This window comes from Hetaerina americana, unplaced genomic scaffold (assembly GCF_022747635.1).
Source record: "Hetaerina americana unplaced genomic scaffold, ioHetAmer1.1.p SCAF_5, whole genome shotgun sequence".
Classification (NCBI taxonomy): Eukaryota; Metazoa; Arthropoda; class Insecta; order Odonata; family Calopterygidae; genus Hetaerina; species Hetaerina americana.
The window spans coordinates 78254504-78274877 of record NW_027287095.1 but is presented as its reverse complement, the minus strand read 5'-3'; the positions used below and the strand labels follow the sequence as shown (position 1 = coordinate 78274877).

The following is a 20374-nucleotide window of genomic DNA, read 5'->3' as shown; positions in this document are numbered from 1 at the left end:
AGAACACCCAGCTCCTCCCAGCGGCCGCCTCGGAACTTAACCGGTCCGAAGGAAGTGGGATGGGCAAAACCGAAGACACCCACCCCTTTCCTCACCGATTCCTCCCCACCACCGCTAAGGGCGGGCACCGTAGGCACCCGAAGCAGGGTCGGAAACGCCCGAAGTCGGAGGCGAGAGGATACAGAGAGGGTGGATTCATCCACCGGGAGTGGGGTACGATGGGAGAGGGAGGCGGCGGAGGAGGGGAGACAAAGCTTACGAGGGGGCCCTTGAGGTGGGGGAAGAACGGAGGGGAAGGGAGTTGGGGGTGGAGAAGGTAGAGCGCTGACACCCCAGCCACGATTCCCGTGCATTATTTGATGTGCGCACTCATAACCGCGTGGGGTGGTGATTTGGAGGGGGGAGAGGAGGTAAGGACTTGGAGAGAGGAGTGAGGCGAAAGGTTCCGTAGGGGAGGCGGCGGCGGGAAAGGGAGAAGGTGCGTGCTCTGAGAGGGGAGGGCGGGAGCGCGGCGAGGGAGGGTGAGGTTAGGGACCGAGGGAGGGGGAAGGAAAGGTGGTGGGGGGACCGAGTTAGGCCCCCCCTGTTCCCAGCGCCGTATACCGCCGTTGACTGACGCGGGCGACGGACGGGTTTGTGTGGCCGGCGTAGGTGCGCTGTGTGATCGGGAGTTGGGCAGAGTGTCTGTGTGCATGCAACACGGTGGAAACGGGGGCGGAGAAAGGGACGGATATCGCCGCTCCTCTCGTGCTTTCGGGATTTTGTTGACAATGAGTCAGAGGACGTGATCTCCGCGGCCCGAGAATAATCGAGCAAGACGCGTCGTTTTGCGTGTTGACACATCACGGACTTGTTTAAAATATTTTTTGTTATCCCACCGATCCTCAAGAGTGAGACATCTTCCCTCTCCCACCAAACATCAGTCTCGTTCCCCTAAACCTTTCCTCCCCTCATAATTAATACCTGACCACGTCCCCTTTGTTCTCCTACAATTTTGTTTGAATTGTAATCATCGCGCCCACAGGGCAAATTTCCGCCACGACTATTTTGTTTCGGCACGTAAGGCGAGGGTGATAACCAAGAAGACCCGCCGTGGAGAGCCAGAAAGGACAAGACACTCGACGACGACCGCAAGAGACAATACATACACCTCCCCTTGCACACACAATAGCACCTCTTTATTTTGGTGAAAAAAAACATACCCGCCGTAACTCTCCCTCCCACCGCCCTCGCCCGTCCCGAAGAAGCTCTCAGCCAATCGGAGGAGGGGATGGGAGAGGACGGGGCGGGATTCTCAACGTCATAACCGGCCACTCCTCATATTGATATCCATAAGCTAAGAGTCCTGCGCAGTCGGCCATGTGGACCGCTTAAGGTCACACCCACCGAGGGAGAGAAGGAAGAAGCCGACTCGATACATTGCGAATCCGCCGTCTCACTCCGCTCCCTCTGGGGAACAAGAAGACTCCGGGCACTTCGAAGCGGCACGCCACCGGGCCGAGAGAGTCGGACGGAAGGCGTTCGGTGTTTCCCCGTGAGTGCGGAAAGGAGGCCGGGAGAAGACGCCGGAGGAGGAGAGCAGAAGGAAGACACCCTTCGAGGAAACACCGGCCGTGCTACAGGCAGTGTCGCGGAACTCGAGAGGCCGACGCACCTAACCAAGTTAACCATCCCCGCTTGTGTCGGAGCTCCGAAGGGTGGGGTTCTTTGTTTAGTGACTGTTTTGGGTCCGTCATTCCACGTAAAAGGCGAGAGGAGTTGAAGAACATTTGCGTGCTCCTTCCGCCGGGACGGTTTCGAGAAGTGAATGGTGGAGATGGATCGAAAGGATTGAAAGTTGTTTGGGGCGTGTGTGGTGAATTTCTTCGCGACGCGGATTCCTACGGAAACTAAGTCCGCACGCAAGACGAGGACCTAGGACATGCGGGAGTGGTATGGTGGACCCGCGACCCGGGTGGGGGTGGGGGGCGAGTGTCCAAAGGGATTGTGATTACGAGTCGATCAACGGTGACTACCGCTCAGTGATAACAGCGGGACGAGTGAGTGGGAGGCGGGTGGGGGGGCCGAAGAAAACGCCGGCCCTGAAGTGGAGGGGGGGGACTGGTGCAAAATCCATTACCTAATAATTCCCCTGTCCCGAAAGATACGGTGCACGCGCGGAAAATGAATTAATAGTTGAGGAGAAACACTGCAAGACATTAGGAACGGTGCAGTGTTCAGGAGACCCGAACGATACACACACATACACACATATCCACACAAGCACACGGACACGCTTCTAAAGGGAGAAAAGAAAGGGGCTAGAGAGAGGTGGAAGAATACTGTTTGTCTCAACAAGAAGCCTACTTCTCCATGTGACGAAACGTATCTTCACACTCTCACAACTTAAGACCTCATCATATCGGAAAGGAAAAAAAGGGGAGGATAAGAAAGAAGTATTCTCCGCAGAAAGAGCGAAATTGGGTAGGCAACCTATTTCCGATCTGTTCTTCTGTTGTGAGGTGTGAATCAAAAGAGAGGGGGGGAGAGAGACGATAGAAGATGTCACGACGGAAGCAGGCGCGGCCCATTAGGGTCCTGGAGACTGGAGACGGTTTCCCTGCATCGCCCCGAAACGGTGAGTGCACTCTCATTATGTTTATTTAGCCTATTCTAATGTGACATTATGTGCAACCCCTTCGGTAATATGTTACTTCGTACATGCCTTTAATCTTCACCGGGCGGAAGAATTAAGACGACCGGCGGCAGTGCTGGGTAGGCCCGGCAATTGCCTCGCCGTAATCGGCCGGTCGATGGTTCCGGCTCCCGCGGAGTCAGGCCATAGCCGTGGTGGTACTTGGCGGCTTGTGGTCAAGGAAATCTACGGTGAATAGATTGTAGTAATTTCACGTCTTTTAGCTCCCATTTAGCCAATTTGTTAATGGTTGACTTGCCTTGCTTCGAGTTCCCAAATACACTCTCTGTCTTGAAGTTGGTAAAGTAGTCGTCACTTTGAAATCTAAGGAGGATTTTGTAACCTTAATCTACTGTAAATACGCATTTGGTTTTCGCACGGCCAATTTTTCAGTACCGGAGTATTGGTATCACTTCGTCAACGACCACGATGATAGAGTTTTAACTGACTAGCCGTGTCATACGAAAAATTACATCCATTGCCTAAAAAACTAAATTCCAATTTTGAATATCGAATAACTTCATGTTACATAAAAATGAAAACTGCGGTATGAATGGTTATGAAACATCGAAAAAACGTAGATATGTTAGCCATGCATGTATATTAGGTGTCATTGCCTACATGCGTGTGAAAAGTATACTGTTGGTTTGACATGCTCCTTTACCGTTACCCTTATTCGCAATATTCATTTCTCTTCATATTTATGCAGTCATTTATATAAGCCAAGCGCCTATAAGTTTTCATTTAATGACCTGAGTGTCTCAATAGTCTAAGTACATTCCAAAAGCGACTTCGACAGCAGAAAATTAGCTTTTGACCATACAACTATTGCTCAATAGCTTAAGATTGTCGATTGAAATCAAATATATGCAGGCCCCTTATTTGACTTGGAACGCATCGTATAATACACAATATGAGATAAGAATTTGGGTTCGCGTTATCGTTGTTCCCGGAGTATGAGTATCTATCTTCCCTTAATGATGTGAATACATTTCCCATGATGCCATTTCCGACATCGGTCATTGACTCTTCAAACATTATTTGCAGAAATATATGTGATTATTGAGGAATTCCTTAAACCCGGTTATGACGTACAATTTTACATTTCCCGGTCGTGAGTCTTTATCTTCGAGTGAGATGTTTTGAGTTTTCATCTCTTGAAAATCAACTACCATTATGTTTACTTTCTTGAAGGCCTTCGGAAAATCCTGCAAATATATCCGGCGTAAACGTCGACATTAAATCTGACGGTTGGGTTGGCTTAACATTCAGAAATGTTGTCATGCCCACCTCAATGCCGAATTGAACTCAATGAAGCATTGAGATATCCCCGTAGTCTGCTATGAACAATATTAATATTATGCCACTTAGGTGCATTTTCTTCGACTTGTGGTAAATACATAACTGTGGTATTGAACTTTACTGATTCTTAATCAATATTTTCTAGTGACAGAATAAACTCAATTGATTCTGACCGATTAGTTGTTTTCCCGAAGGCAGTCTACGAGCGTTCACATGAGTTTTGTAAACTAAACCTGTATTTCCAAGAATTGTTCATAGCATCCAAACCAGTTTATTTTAAGAAAATAAATTCGACATTAAAAAAAAGAAGAAACTAAATATTCTTTGCACTCCTACAATACATCAAATAAGTATCACTGTTCAGAAGAATAAATACACCTGTCCTTCTGAGTAAGGGCATAACGTCCATTAAATATATTTTTTAAATGTTTATAAGCCTTATGGTAAAGTAAGAGATGTCTCTCTCCTCCTTTGAGAAATCTCAATTTAAAAGAACACTCTAATGTCAGGCAAACGAGTGATATTGACGCCAATATCGGAATAATATGTAGCTCTATTCATTTTACCAGAAGTACCACGTTAAATAAATTATTTTGCAACAATGTTGTAATTTATTGAGAGAATGCTCTGGAGCGGTATAATTTTTTTGTAATACTAATGCAGAAAAATCGCTGGTGGCAATAATTGAGTAAATATAATTAGTAAAAACATAAGTTGCAGGAAACTCGACTAGCGTCTTTATATTCGGTAGCAGATTAAGCTTTTATCTTATTCAGGAAGCACATTTGTAAATATTACTCGGGGACATAATATTCATCTATGCGAAAATAGTGTCTAATTTTGGAGTAGGTGTGCATAAATCTTATTCCAAAGCCAAGTATTAAAAGTACCTGCTGGAAAAATTGATTTTCTATACATTTTTCTGACTGTTAGACTAATAACCTGAAAATTTTGTTGATAAGTTGATCCTAATTCGTTAGGTTATGCTAAGCGTCACTCGTGTCACATGAACTCAGCAACTTAGGAAACGAAGATTTATGTAGTCAAGAAATTGCGTACTTTGTTGAACTCTGGGAACCGAAGACTTCGTGTCAGTCATAACATAATCATCAAATCGATACTAACTATCACATGCGTAAAAACTCAAGTCACCTTGTTTATCGCAGGATAAACATTAATGAGTTTCCTTTTTAGTTTAAATATACATATGCAAAAAATATATTATGGAAATTATATATAGAATATTATGGAAAATATAATTTATTTTATCAGAAGAGAAGAGAATTGTGGCTGAAGCGTTTGGTAGATAGTGTCCGTCCAAAAGCTACCTTAACCGGTAGATTACCTACCAAAATAAGAATATTGAAAAATAATATAGAAATTATCTTCGAATTACTGAGTCGAAATTGAATTCGTTACTTAATCTTCTAAGTATAAATGGTCAAAAGTATGGCTCATCTGAAGTACATTAAAATATCAACATTAACAAGGAATAAAAAATTATTGGTAGCCTTATTCAAAGTGGTTTAGAGAAAACATTTAGATGGTAGTTATGAGTTGTGCTTTCGTTATCCTAATTCGATATCGTTTACTTTTAATGCGTACATATTGTAATACTGATTATATCCTTTTCACGCGAATCCTTGCCTCCACTTCCTAGTAAAATAAATAGGGAAGACTGGGATTTGATCAGGGAATCAGCTTAGTGAAATTCACCGAATTGTCTCCGAATGGAATCGGCACTCGCAGCATATTCAAGAGACTACGCAGTATACAAAACGTTCCTGTATTACAAAAAAATACGAAGCATGTTGGACAAAGTTATTGCCCTCTGCTTACGTAATTATCTTCATTAATCTTACGAATATCACAGCCTCTCCGTGGGCCCTATGGAACGATTACGTTAACCTGGGACGTAGAGACGAACTGACGCCTGCGGTGTTGAGTGCATATGGCGAGACAGTTCTCGAATAACAAAAAAAAAGATATTTACTTTTTAATCGTCGCCAATTCCACACCCTTTTGTAGGAACGGAAAATGTTCAGTTCTTCGCGTTCCCCTCACTACGTAAAGAAGATTGTCGTAGACGAGAAAAGGAGGGGAGATTTCGCGCCTGACGACCGCCCCACCCCCTCGCTATCTGTTCACAATAGAGAGACCCCTCCCTGCCCCCACCGCCCCACCACCGACTCCATTTCAATCTCCTTCACTCCCGAGGTCCCGCCCCCTTTTTTCCAGCCGCGATAGAGGTGGGACCTAAGCAGGCTGCTGGAGAGGTGAAGTATTTGCACGCGTGTACGTATGTGCGTGATTATGCACTCGCGGAGTAGGTACCCGCGTGCATGAGAATGCATGGGGACACCTTCCCGCAGCCACACCCGAGGGTGGACGGGAGTGCCGATGGACGACCCGGCGGGATCTCTGGAGCCGGTCACTCGCCCGTTCCAACGAGAATGGCACCCGAGCCGACCGAGCAATAGCCGACCGGCGGCGGCCGCCTGGCCGAGGACGCCGGCCTCAGCGGCCGGCTTCTTTTCCGACTCTTCGGGGAATCCCCCTCTTCCCTATTACCCGGCGGCTCTGTCCTCCCCTCCCCCGACTCCTTTCTGTAGCGGGCTGCTGAAAAATTTTTGCCGGGAATTGTGACGTTCATTAATTTCGACACCCGCGTTGGACTTAAGCAGCCACTTCTCGATGTCCCTGCTAACCAGGACTGCGCAAAGTATTTTGCAATGCTTAATAGAAAGATATTAGTTGATACTAGAGTTTGTGAACTGTGCTATTTGTGTAAATTCTGCCGCATGTGACAGTACCGCAGAGCAGTCGTCTCCCATAATATGTTAGTTCTCCATTTAATCTTTTCCAAAATTATTGCCATTCGAATATATGATGTTTTGTTTCACGTGGTTTGTCGTTGATTAGAAATATTCTAGCGATATTGTTCTACTTAATAAGATTTAATTCGATCATATTTGAACTTTCAGTTACCCTCCTATGTTTTTGGGATTCTATTCGTCTGCTTAATATATTGAATCAATGCCGTTTATCTCTCTTATTAACGTTTTATTTTATATTTTTGTTCTAAAAATGTGGCTTATTCGTAAAAACTTCGTATTTCTTACCCGTATTTTGGACATCAAACAAAAAAAATATTATTTTATCACTGAGTGGTCATTACTTGATTTGCCTGATGAATTCTTCACTTTTATGAGTGTATTAAACTGACGATTCAGTGTTACACATCTTCTAAAAATGTGTTAACTCACGTACTTCTAAGTGATTGAAACACTCATTTCATCCTAAATGTAATGGTTAGGTATTCATTATATTCGATCAAGAGTCATAATCAGCAATATTTAGCAATTTAATTCTTTCTTTTACCACTAAAAGCTTCCAGAGGTTGAACATAGCAAAATCCCAAGAAAAGAGAATTGGATAATGATCGTTGCGTGGTCAGCTTAGAAACAATGAAACAAATAGTGTATCGCTGCAGTGAGCGAATAAAATTGGTTTCATAATATAATACTTTATTTCCTCTCAACAGAGAACAGATTTTTATCAAGCAGGAGCAATATAATGTGTGCTATTACGGAGTAACGGAGATACTCCCGGTGAGTCTCATGACCTGACATATCAACACTTGCCACGCAATGTATAAGATACGATAAGTGTCGTAGAAACTAGGCGTCAAAGTCGTCTCTTGGTCAAATTATTCTGTGGCTGGCTATTGTTTCCATCTAAGTTTGATTGCTACCTACGCACAAATATTCGGTGGAAAATTTTTTTGGCATACGTATTTGATAGTACTGTTTATTCTTCTTGAATCACATGCCATTGAACAAAATTCTCACCAACAGAAGCTTCATTAAATTGAATTCTTTATGTGCGGATTTTTCACTTTTGATTTATAATATATGATGACGTTAGAGTTCGGAGCACACATAAGAACTATAATGAATTGGGGCAATGACTAATACAAAAGAATCTCATATTTGCGAGGCTGTTCCTGAATTTCCTTTGTGGTAAAAAGCTAGAACATATTTTGCCTGTAAAAAAAGACATCTAACTCCCTCTTTTTTCCTGAGCTCATAATATATATCCTTTGCCATAATAGGCTAAGTCTAAAAACCTGAAAAGTCCCAATAAAAATCAGTATTTCTTAATGATGCCGATATGCAGAATCTCAATCTTACTTCTTTAGGGCCATATGTGAAAAACACACAAACTACTGCAGGAGAATAAGATTTTTAAAATCCGAAATACTAATGCACGTATGTTTTAAATGGCAGCATTTATTTATATCATCTCGAATCAATGTAATAATAACTGCTAAAATATAGAAATTAAATGTACAATTCAACATACTAGAGTATCGTAGAAGAGTTTTTCTTGATTTAATGACTCATGAAATTGCTACTCAAGAATTATCTCTCGATATTTCTTGGATTTTGGTTGAGCAAATTCGAGAGAACGCGAGGCTGATTACTTTATTTATCTGATTCGTTCTCTAAACGATCCTAATCAAGAATGATATCCGAAAAGCGGTTTCTGAATCACTCAGTTCCATACAGAAATAAAGCTACTAGGTTCTGCGGACTTCGAAATAAAGTTACAACTTTTAATCCTCTCAAATAATGAATTCTTTTTTACTTATTTCCCCAATATTCGTTATTACAGCAATTGGAAACAAATACAAAATATTTATTCAGTGGTTATGAATGCGATTTTGAGGAATTTCTTTGGAGTTGCTTCGTAACTACACACCAGCCCATTTCGTAGTCGTAATAGAAAGCGTAATTTTATTCGAATCTTAAACCGCAATTAGTCTGGTGGGTTAGTCTTGAAGAATCTACTTTTAAATTAGTAAAATAAGCCAAGAAGACCCGTGAACAATAAATAATAGAATTTGGATGATGAGCAAGGGGCGCGTCAGTAAAATATTTCGCCTAACGTTGTCACTGTTGTAGTTTAGTAGACACGAGGATAGAGTGTAAGAAGAATACGACATTCAAATTGAGTCTTCTAAAATATAATCATACTGTTAATTAAAATTGGGATGAACATGATAACCAAAGAGTACTCATCACGTGTGGTGAGAAAACAAATATATGCGGCATTAAAACGAAACCTTTGTAGTCCAGAATTAAGTTTTTGTGTTGTAAACCTTTTCATAACCCTAAACGGCGGGGTTTTATGTTAACCCAATTACATTAAAAACGTCAATCTAAAAGCGGTAAGTGCCTTCGCGAGAGGACAAACATAGGCTCCGGCGTAGTTACTATACGCGCAAGTGTTCTCCTTCAACACTACAAAGCGTTAAGTTAAAAGTAATAAATTCTCATAAGGATATGAAATTTATTTTAAAAATTACATAATATTTTACAATATAACGATGATAAAAAAAGGAAAATCCATTGTTGTTTAAAAAAGTTTAACTCGTTAACTTTGCAAAAGTTAAATATTACTCTTAATATCAAAATAAAATTAACGATCATATGTCAAAACTATTTTTCATTACATAATTCGAATGTTAGCCCTTTTCTATAATGCAGACTTAATTAAATGTATTAATGAATTAATGATACTGAAACGTACAGCATGTACCATTTATTTATAGAGAAGGAATTTAATGTTTCGAAATCTGCTTAGATTTCTCTTTTCACGGTTGCTTTACTTTTCGTCTCCATCCTCTCTCAACTGATGACTAGTTTAAGATAATTACTTGCGATGTATTATGCGTCGAATTACTTTCAGCTCTTTGAGTTCCCAAAGCTCCGTCGCACGATGACGATTTCAAATGGAATAATTAATTTTGACGGCCGCATATTCGTCCAAATTTTCAAGCATCAACGGAAAATTTTAAGTGTGCACCCCTACCAAAGCTTGATTACTTCCAATTAGGAAAACAAACCTTCCTGTGACGGAGCTCATTATTCCGAACGCCGGAAGTTGCAAAACCTAGATGAGTGCGTGACCGACCGGGTCGGAGAACCCGAAATCCCTCGTTTTGAACCCAGCACGCCACCATTCAATTTTGTCCAATTTTGTGCCAAGCATTATCCTTCCCGCAGCACACACACACATGCACGCGTGACTGAACAGTACTTACCTACAACCCCTTCGATTCCGATCAAAAACAAACTCGATCCATTAACACTCAGCGTTTCCTTCCCAAACTTCCCCATTCTTTCGCCCCCCCCCCCCCTTCCTCTTACCACCTTCGTCTAGCGATTCCTCCCTGACGCCTCATCCTCACCACCAATTCCCTTTGCATCCGTTCAGCTAACTCTCCCCTCACACTCTATCTCTCGAAATCTCTCTTTAATTCTCACATCAAAAAATCTCGAGATGCGGGAGGCAGCTGTGCCGGCAGAATTTTCCCTTCTCCACGCTTCCCTCACGTACACAAATCCAACACCATTCACCCTTCCCTCTCCTCCGACTCTTCCGATCACCCTTCCCCACGCCCCACTCCACTTGCTACCGTAAAATTGGATGCTTGGACCTCTCGCTCCATCCCTCTGATATTATGCGCGCATCCTGTAAAACAATTCCTCTTTAGTGGATGTAATGAAAGGAGGAGGGCGTCGGGGAATAGCGAAGGGTTTGGACGGAGAGCAGGCAGTGCGCCTAGGGGTCAGTCCTTAAAGGCTTTCGAGACCACAATTTTTGGATCGCTCTCGCTGATGATATATTTCGCCAACTTACAGCAAACGCTGAAAGTTCAATATTGCTTTGGAAATTTGGTAGCGTTTATGTTACAGGCCGAATTTTAATTCGGTCCAGAGTAACATGATGGATTGTGGATGAATCAGTGTGAGTCAAATATTATTTCGGTCACTCATAGAAGAGGATATAATTAGCGACAAACGAATTTTTCACAAATTCGTAGGAACAGAAATCCGATAAAAATCAGACAATTATTTTGGAGGATGAAAATAATTTTCATCTTCATTCAACATCTTAGACTTCCTCGCATTTTCACGTACTTAGACAATTGATTTTCCATTCCCGGTAAAAAGTAAATGCATTGAAGCAATGAAGATGAAGTCTTCCACTTGTTAACAGTTATAACTTGTATCTATCGTGGACATGAGATGCTAGATACGAGTGCATCAATTCTCATTACCCTTCACTCTTAAATTTAGCACAGCCGAGCATGTCACATTTCATAAGTTGTAGTCACCCTTCTTGCAACGTACGAGTAGTTAGTTAATTAGGGATTTGGAAAAATAGATATTTTATTAAGACGCATAAGAGAGATTTTACACTCGTAACGAGGGAGAATGAGAGCAGGTAATGAACTCCATTTAAGGGGACACAGATCTTATCTCAGTGGTCCTTCATGGTCTGTGCTCTAATTGAAAAAAATCGGACACAGTCAATCTAAGGAATGTCAATTCTTTACATTAGAGAAAATACTTGCGTCTAATCACATCGGTAGGATCGAATTAAAGAAAAAATCCAAAAGCTTCCTTATTGGGAAAAATTCATTTAACCCGGAAACAGAGTCCCTAGAGGAACTCGAGATGTGTTATATGTAATTTATGTATGTGCTGAAAATTACATGCCGTGGGTAGCATTATGAATATTAAGTTAGGGTTTCATGATTTTTCAAGTAATTAGTTTAGTTAAATGTTTATATCACGACATCAACCCTTCCTTTACTCCCTTGAAAGGTCAATTGAACGAAAATCTCGTCGCGATTCCTATATGCCACATAATCGCTCACTACTTGATTTCACGAAAAATAAAATATCTTTCCCATTTAATAATTTTTCCTGTTTTCCATTTCTTTTATTCTCCTCTAAGCTAAACTTATGCTTAAGGCTTTGAGGCATTAAATACGCAACGCATTCGTGGGTCCATTTTTGCTATTGGGATCAATTCGAATAATTTATTTGGAATTACTGTTATTTTTATGTTGCAGATGACACATGGAAATGCTGGATAACGTAAAAATTGTAAGGCGTGGGTGGAGAACATTTTAATATTTAACCGCCAAAGCCTCGTAACTCTTATTGCACGAATGGAGGTAGAATGAGTAGTTATTGTTATCTTTTTCTTTTTCTTGCATTACAACTTAAACACTAAGAAAAATTGAAACTCAAATACGCTACACATATGTACCTGTATTTCGCATCAAAAAAGCCAAGCTATGATAAATGATTAGCAGATAGGCATTAACAAAGACGCGGATACGATATGTGGGCAATTATGGTCTCAAGTAATCGCAGTAATAGAGTGATGAAAGACGATTGAGATATATTTGATAAAGGCATTAATTTACTCTTTGAGGAAGAGCGTAGTTTTTGTGACGAATTCCTTTTTTCTTTAAGGTCCTTCACTTTGAACGAGTCAAACGTTTTGAATTTTGAAAGGCTCTATGTTATTTACAATTGCCGAGTCTATTTTTTTAAGTCTGTGGAAGCACATCACGCACTTTCGAAAAACCTCTACTAACAAAACCTATGCTGGTATATTTTGAACTGATTACCTCAAAGGTCTCTCTGAGAGTTAAAATATGAAAGAGTCTCCTTGGTTCTGCCCCGAAAATATATAATTACGTAGTGATAAACAAGATGACTAGGTTGTCAGGTTATTGTATTTTTTATATTCATAGCTAGAACAATGCCAGCTATGTTATAATTGTACCATGATCCATATTCTCCATCAGGAGTTGGCATCCAATCAATGTGGTTGAGTGAGAAGTTGAAGCAGCATGCCACTCGTTACCTCATTATGTCTTTTCGGAAGTTGATGTTAAAAACGTAAATATGGAGTTGGATATATAAGACGCAGTCAACAAATCAAATCGCGCATTCTGCCGGTACAGTTTTTCCCTGCATGATACATTAGAATGTGTTTTTGTTTGCGAATTTCCAAGAATGTTGGAAAAGTTCAAGAACCAAGAGAAAGGTACTAAGCCACGAAGGACCAAGCATTAAAAACCGCTAACAACTGGCAATGATATCCTATGATTACTATTTTAGATGCTCTGTTAGTGGAACTGATAATCACTTTTAATTTCAAGGAATACAGTTGGAATATTGTAACGCTGTTTTGGGACCTCGATGATTGTTAAAGAGTATTTTTAACGTAAAAACAATCGCATTACACATTAAATTATTTTCTCATTTCAACGTTAGGACGCTAGGCGCGATGAAAAGAGGCAGGCCTGGTTTTTCGGCGCGATAAAATGTCATTTTTATTTTATATGCCATAGATATTAATATAAAATTATATGAGATTTGGTAATGCATCCATTTTCTTAATGTCATAAGATAAAATGGATTGTTAGAACGTACAATACCATTGTCACTTCGTCCAGGGTAACTCTCCGTGTATAGTGACTTCAAATAGGGCCGAAAACCGGGGAAAAAATCCTCCATCTACTAACAATTTTCCGTTAGAACATTTTTAAAAGAAATAAAAGTAAAGGAGAGAGCAATTCGACCGGAATATGGCCACCCACAACGAAAAGACAAAAAGAAACAAAAGAAAGACATGTTGGAAGTGAATAGGAGTTGATTCTGAGACAAATCTCTCTCTCTCTTTCTCTCTCATCTACTCCTTCCGCCTCTCGATCGCTTTGGGGAACGTTTCCACTCGCTCGCTCACTGCTGCTCGCCACCACCACTAACACTACGCTCTCCCCAAGAGATAGAAGGGAAAATGAAGAAGGGAAGCGGTGGAATTTTCGACGGAGGGCTGGCTGATGGCGCCGAGGTAGGATGTTCTAGGAAGTAGTAAAGGGGATTCCGAAACACTTTGGAAATGAGAGGGTAAGGATCGGCGTCTTCATCCGACGGGTTTAAGAAGGAAGTGAAAGAGAGGTCGGGAGTTGGGAAGTAAGGCCACCGATGTTAATGCTGTGGGCGTAGTGGGGAATCGGTGGTGGTAGTTGGTGGTAGACTGCTCTCGGGTTGAGCGGGAAGAGAGGAACGAGGGTATGAGTTGGAGAAAGGAGGGCTACCTTTTTTTACGGAAAGAAAGAGAAGTGGAAAAGCGGACAATACTGGATGAAGAGAGTTGGAGAAAAGGGTGGGGCTGAGGGATTTCTGTGCGCATCACCTCAGCGATAAACTCGCCCTTTACCGGTTGAAAGAGGATCAGCTCGAGGGGAGGGTGGGTAAGAGAGACTGGTTAATGGTTCGGAGTTGGTATGAAGGGGGGGAAATGGTGTAGGATATGCGACCTGGAGGGGAGCGGAGGGACGATAGAGAGAAGAAGGAGAAATACTCGGAATCGGGGGGGGGGGGGGTCGCGGAGAGGGGGGGGGAAGAGGACTAGGGCTGGGCGGAGTTCGAGCACAGTAGTATGGTCCCCCAGAGAAGGCGTGTCGTCCGTTTGAGGCAAATCTTTAAGCCCACTCCTACGGGAAACCCCGCGTCTCTTAGCCAACACACCTTTTAACCCACCCTAAAACCATTCCACTTCACCCTTCCCAAACACCCAGATCCTCTACTCCTCGTCACAGAAAGTTTAAAAAAAAAACTTCAATCCCCGACTCCTCTCCCTCCCTCCGGAAATACCTTTTAACTCCTCGAGGAGATTTCCCTGCTCACGGACCAGCCCTACCCGCCGACTGCCGCCTTGCCCGTCCGCTAGCCTCCTCCTGCCGCCCGCTTGCTGCAGCCGCCTTTGCTCCCGATACATCTTTTAGTCCCCCAATGGCGAAACGACGATGGCCGCGCGAGTCGCACGAGCGTAAGTGGCGCGAGTGACTTTCGGACGCTTAAACGGGGGCGGAGCGCCCTCCCGAAGGTGCCTAATGTGAGAGGTGGAGGTCGTTACGGGCACACTTCCTCCGGAGCACCCGAGCGGCATCGACGATTAAATCCGCATTAACAGTTTGGGGGGAGAAGAGGGGACGAGGTGGAGGGCACGCCCCCGACGGGAAATTGCCTGCGCTCGGGACTCCTGCTCTTTCTCTCTCTCTCCTCCCCGAGTTTATTTTGTTTTATATTGTTATTTCGACGGACTCTTGTCGGTTAAGCGAGTTTCAGGATTACTTTAAAGGATAAGCGTTAAGGACAGAGGAAGGGTTAGTAAAAAGGGTCGGGCAATTTGTGTGGACTCTGGAGAGTGCGGCTATAATTCGGCTGAAGGGTTGCTCAGCTCAGCTCTACGAGGAGGATTATGAGTATGATCTGTATCGATGAGTTATTGTTTTCGTCAAGAATAAAGCGATGGACCGCAGACATATTATCGGACTAATGGAAATGCTTTAGCATTGAAAACCTCGAAAATCTTGAGAATTAGATGGTGTTTTAGATGTATTTTTTGACACATTGCATTAGCAAAGAAAAGTAAAGTACTTATGGATTAAATAATATGCTGACTTAATTTATAGAAATTAATGTTCTATACAGAAATACTTTTAAATGCGCTAGCTACTGCAACATTCTGTACTTAAAATGTTAACGTATTTTCTCCTCTATCCTTAACATTAATTAATACATATATTTAACGCCTACATTCCTTCACGCACCTAACCATCCATTTTCATCTCGCCTTTATTTGATAAAAGATGCCAATTTCTTCAAAATAAACGGAGATGTGATCAAATCCGAGTAATATTTAAGTTCATAAGCACGAAGCGCCTATTCTGTGCTTAAAGTACCACATATCTCTTTCTAAAAGGTTATTTTATGACTACAAATTTTCTGCTGTTATATTGCATCGCCAAGCTTTTTAAGGCGATAAGAGAATAGAAAGAGTAATGGCTAGTAATTTCATGGAAGGGTAAGCTACTACAGGACTCTCTAAAGCATTCAAATATCACAAATAGTCAGCCAATCAAGCTATCCCGGTGGGAAAACTACTGCGGATGTCCTCAGGCTGAAGATAACCGCCTTCAGCCTGACTTCATTGTGGCCTGAGGACGCCTGCCGTAGAGTATGCGAAACATCAGCATCATCAACAGGGTGCTAATGCGAGGTAAATCGTAGATCATGTCTGATTTACTAAAGGGAGTTGGGAGAAATTCTGTTAAATTGCAAAAGTACAAAATCCGAAGTTTTGAAAATAATGTTTTCCATTAAGTTTTGCGTCTCGCATAAGCGTCCTATGTGTCATGAAATTGGTGATATGAGGTAGAAGTATTTATCCCCGTAGGTAATGCAGGCCTACTGAGTAATCACCCGAGGGAGTTTCACCCTGTCCTCATTCAAGTGATGGAGACAATTTTTTCTCGCAATAGGAATGCATTATTGTTCAGTATCCAAGACAAGAAGAATTTTCGAACATTCTTCATCTTCTTCCTGGCGCCTTCTAAAATCTTATCTTCTTTACATTAGATCGACGAGGGAGAAAATATGAAGAGAGACCAAATCGTTCCATGAACAAGATAAATCCACACGAAACAGAGGATTGGAGTTCCCGGAATCCCAGGAGCCTGATTGCTAAAAAAGAAATAGTTTAGGAAGCTAAAAACCTTTATATTGGTTCCGAAATGTTACAAATAATTTATTTTGTCGCATTTCAAAGATTTATCAGCAGTGTCACGGTAGAACATATTTCAAGAATACAGAGATATCGATAATATTTTGTATTTGTTCGGCTAGCATTCTTCTGAAATGTGGGAATGGATATAATAAATTGGATAGATAAGAATGGCGAAGAAGTGTTTGCTTCACCATGGTAACCAAGGCGTGGCTGTGGGGGAGACACAAATTGACAAATTCATTATTTGGGAGAAGTACTGAGAGGTAGTAGGATATTGAGGGGCTGTCGGGGGTTTTTGACGCATAAAAAAGACTGGTAGGTGAGGGTGAGAAAATAGATAAGGTGCATTGAGGGAGGAGAAGCCACGAGGAAATTTAGCAAGACAATGGCGTTCATAACGGGTGCTTACGCTTAAAAAGTTCCCGACGATTGTGCAATCTGATATTAGGACATTCGAAGCCTTATTACCTAACTTTACACAATACCCACACTATTGCAGCCGGCTTTTCTTCGTGTCAGTAACGAAATAGGAATTCAATAATGCAACATAAGTTTTATTATCTTACGAAGCATATATAGAATCGATTTTGTTGCGTGGTGTCCATCGGAAATCGTACTTTTAGTACCGATCAAGCATATGTGCGGCCTTTCCTTTGGAGTAATTGGCGATTACCGCACGGCTTTCAAAATAATTTCGCAATCGGGGACAAAAACGTACTCCATTACCCATCACTGGAACTAGTAGATATCGGCGACATTTAAGCGTTTTTAAATTTGTTTGTAGAGACTCTGGGAAAAGCCTAAAAATCAAATAAATACGGGAAAAATTAGACGTACGCTCTATGGTAATATTAATCACGTTTCGGCAAGTTCGATCAAGTTTTACATTATATACAGCGTTGGTGTGAATATCTTTCAGTTTTCTACAGTTCGAGTAGGATCGTAATGATATCTGCAATCTCAGCCATGAATTTAAACACGCGACTGCTATCATATATCTACAAATCGATATAAATTCTTAAGTGCACCAATTCTGAGGGACTAAGTCTTTAATAGAAGTTTCCTTCTCCATTTTATTAAATAAAATGTTCATTTGACCATGCCTGAGCTTCAAGAGCAGAGAGATACATAGACATTTTTGAGGATAGAAAAAGTTTGAAAGTGATCAAGTTAAAAAGTTAGGCCGTGAGAAAATTCGATCAGCCTCTATAGGAAGTGATTCAAATAGTTCTCATCTTCCCGAAAGGAAAGATGGGAAACCCATTAAGTTTCAAGAATATAACTAATAATACTTACTCCATCCTTAGTGACTACCTCTTCCGATTTCAATTTGTCAACGTAGCATTCTCCATTTTCAGTAACATTTACCTACTATGTGGTGCACCTCCTACCTACCTTTTGTTATGAAAATGTGAAATTAATATTAGGTCCGTGTCTCTGGCATCCTTTACTAAATTTATATTCCTCGGTAAAATTCACCAACTGGGCGAGAATTTCGATGCGATAAGACGTCACGTGAATACTTGGCTACTTTCCTGAAATAAGTGATAATCGCCTCATGAATCAATGAGGAACTCTTGCACTTTCGAAATGTCTCCGTTTTTATTGGCCTGAAAATTAGCATGTTAGCCTCCGAGCGATTTTCTCTTTACATGTATTCACTGTGTTCATAACGTAATAATATAGTTATAGTGTAATGGAAAAATTCTTTACTGTGAAATAAGTCCATAAAGTGGCAAAACCTTATACTGAATGAGAAACCTATCATAATATTAATTTTCCCTTTATTGGTACAGCAGAGCATTTTTAGGCAATTTGCACTTTTCCATTTAAAATACTAGTTCATAGGTCTCCCTGGTACAAGTCCTCGCCGATAGAATTCAGACGCCAAAATTCTTTCACAGCTGAAAATTGTTCCCTAATTGAATTTATGCGGGCTCATTCCTCCAATTCTTAATTGAACTATGTAATATACCAACTGTCTTTTTTTACAGTTCACGTTGAGCACATGAGTTGGCACAATAGATGTAATAGTCATGGCAACACCACATTTACCTATGAATGTATGGAATGAGCGCTACGCTTGAATGAGGATGATGGGTTCATATCTCGCCGTTCTTTCTCTCAAATTTTATTTTTATTTTGGTGGCAATTTCCATGAGTTAATATACCTCATGTTAAAGAAGCTTAATGATCGCTGCCGGGGAGGGTAGGAAACTAGAAACCTCTCGAGCGCAGACAATTAGCGTCAATGAACCCACGAGAAAGATTAATATAAATTTTAATACTGACTTGAGATTTGATGAAATGAATGACATTTCTATGTCGCTTAGTTATTGTTAATCATATCAATGTTTACAATAGAATAAGACTTTTCAGTTGACAGCATGCCGCGCCCTCGGAACGCTTAAGCATGGAAAGATTCCAAGGGGGGTGTGATCGTTGAAACCTCCCCTGCATTCCAGAGATGGGACAAAATGAGCCATTAATATTGAGTTATACCTCCCTAGGTAATGGTAAATTTGAAAAGAACGAAATCTCAAACGCCGTAAAATTACCATTCAGGTGATAATCCCTGATGGTTAACAAGGAAAATTAATCGCTTTACGGAGTCCATACGATAGTATCAAACAATACACTAATCAATATCCCATTGTGAATTGCATGTATTAGCTCATTAATCATTAAATTACTAACGAAATAAACTTTGTACTACCACCTGGAACATAAATCCCGTAAGATTCTATATATCTAGTTAAATTAATTATGATGATATTAGATAGTTCTTCGTTGCAGTGGAGCACCGGAGAGAAACGCATCGATGATTATTCCCGATTATTTGACATATACAGTCCGAGGGCATTTCCGAGCTCACTCCCGAGGTTCGCCTCCCGCGTCCACCGAAGTGAGAGCCGGCCGCCGCGGACACCCTGGCTCTCTCCGCGCACGAACCCTTTCGCGGCCGCACGCTCCCCTCGAACTTGCCTCCTTCACTCGCGACTTCTTTCGCCTGCCTCGCCCCAAGGCACAAATCTTCCAATCTCACCCCCGCACCCAGCTGCCTCCTTCCCATTACCCGCTCCTCTGGCCACTCTTAATTTTGGCCCACGCCCAAAAGGACTCTGGTCCTTTCTAAGCAACGGGAGGGAAGGTCGCACTCAACCGATCCACCCCAGTTCGCGTATCAGAAAAGGCAAACTTAACCCAAAGTACGCGGTCATCCTCTCGCTCTCGAATGATTCCTCTTCCAAGCACCTCAATCTCAGCCCGTGAGGCCATGCGAAAAAGACATACTAATGCTTCCTCAGCCTGAATGAGAAAGCTGTCAAAACCGTTCAAGTGCAGTATTATGCGTTATTGATAACATGAACCTTCATTTCATCAATCAAATTGTACCAAAAAAGAAGACTAAAAATGGCACTGAACCAAACTCATACCACAAGAACAGAAAGGGTAATCAGATACACTCAACAACAGAAAAGGGATTGGAAATAATTTAAAGAAAGTTTCATTCTACTTTAAGGTGAAAGACCAACTCGAATCAATGATTTCCATGAGCACTCTTTTTGACATTGCTTCTTATCACGTTGTGTGCGCAAAAGAATTCCTCTTTACAACTTACAAAATTTATCCCGCTTATAGTTCAGCATCACGCGAGGTGTCTCGTACCTGGTATTATTTGAGTGAACCTCCTGGCATACATCCAAATCATCAACCTGGCTCATGGATAACAGTTATATTTTCTTCTCTTTTGGAACTTACATCTTTTGACGAAGATTGGAAGATCTTTTCGGTTACTACCAGAATATCCAAAATATCTCATGCTCAAGCGTCATTTTCATCGTGGAGAACGTGTTCTCACCATATCTCTTTCTGTGCCTTACTAGTCTTCCACAACCTTCCCACAATTCACCTCCCCACCTTTGCAGCGTCTTATATCCACCTCAC

General features: G+C 41.6%; 1 protein-coding gene across 1 annotated transcript in view; it reads left to right on the top strand.

The window, feature by feature from the left end:
• Positions 1-2076: 2076 nt before the first annotated feature.
• The window catches only part of LOC139694122 (homeotic protein spalt-major-like), a 281763-nt gene continuing 263465 nt past the window's right edge, over positions 2077-20374 (top strand). Inside the window, exon 1 of the mRNA XM_071592552.1 lies at positions 2077-2617. Within this exon, the coding sequence (XP_071448653.1) occupies positions 2542-2617 (76 nt within the window). The 5' untranslated portion in view covers positions 2077-2541. The remainder of the gene's footprint in view (positions 2618-20374) is intronic.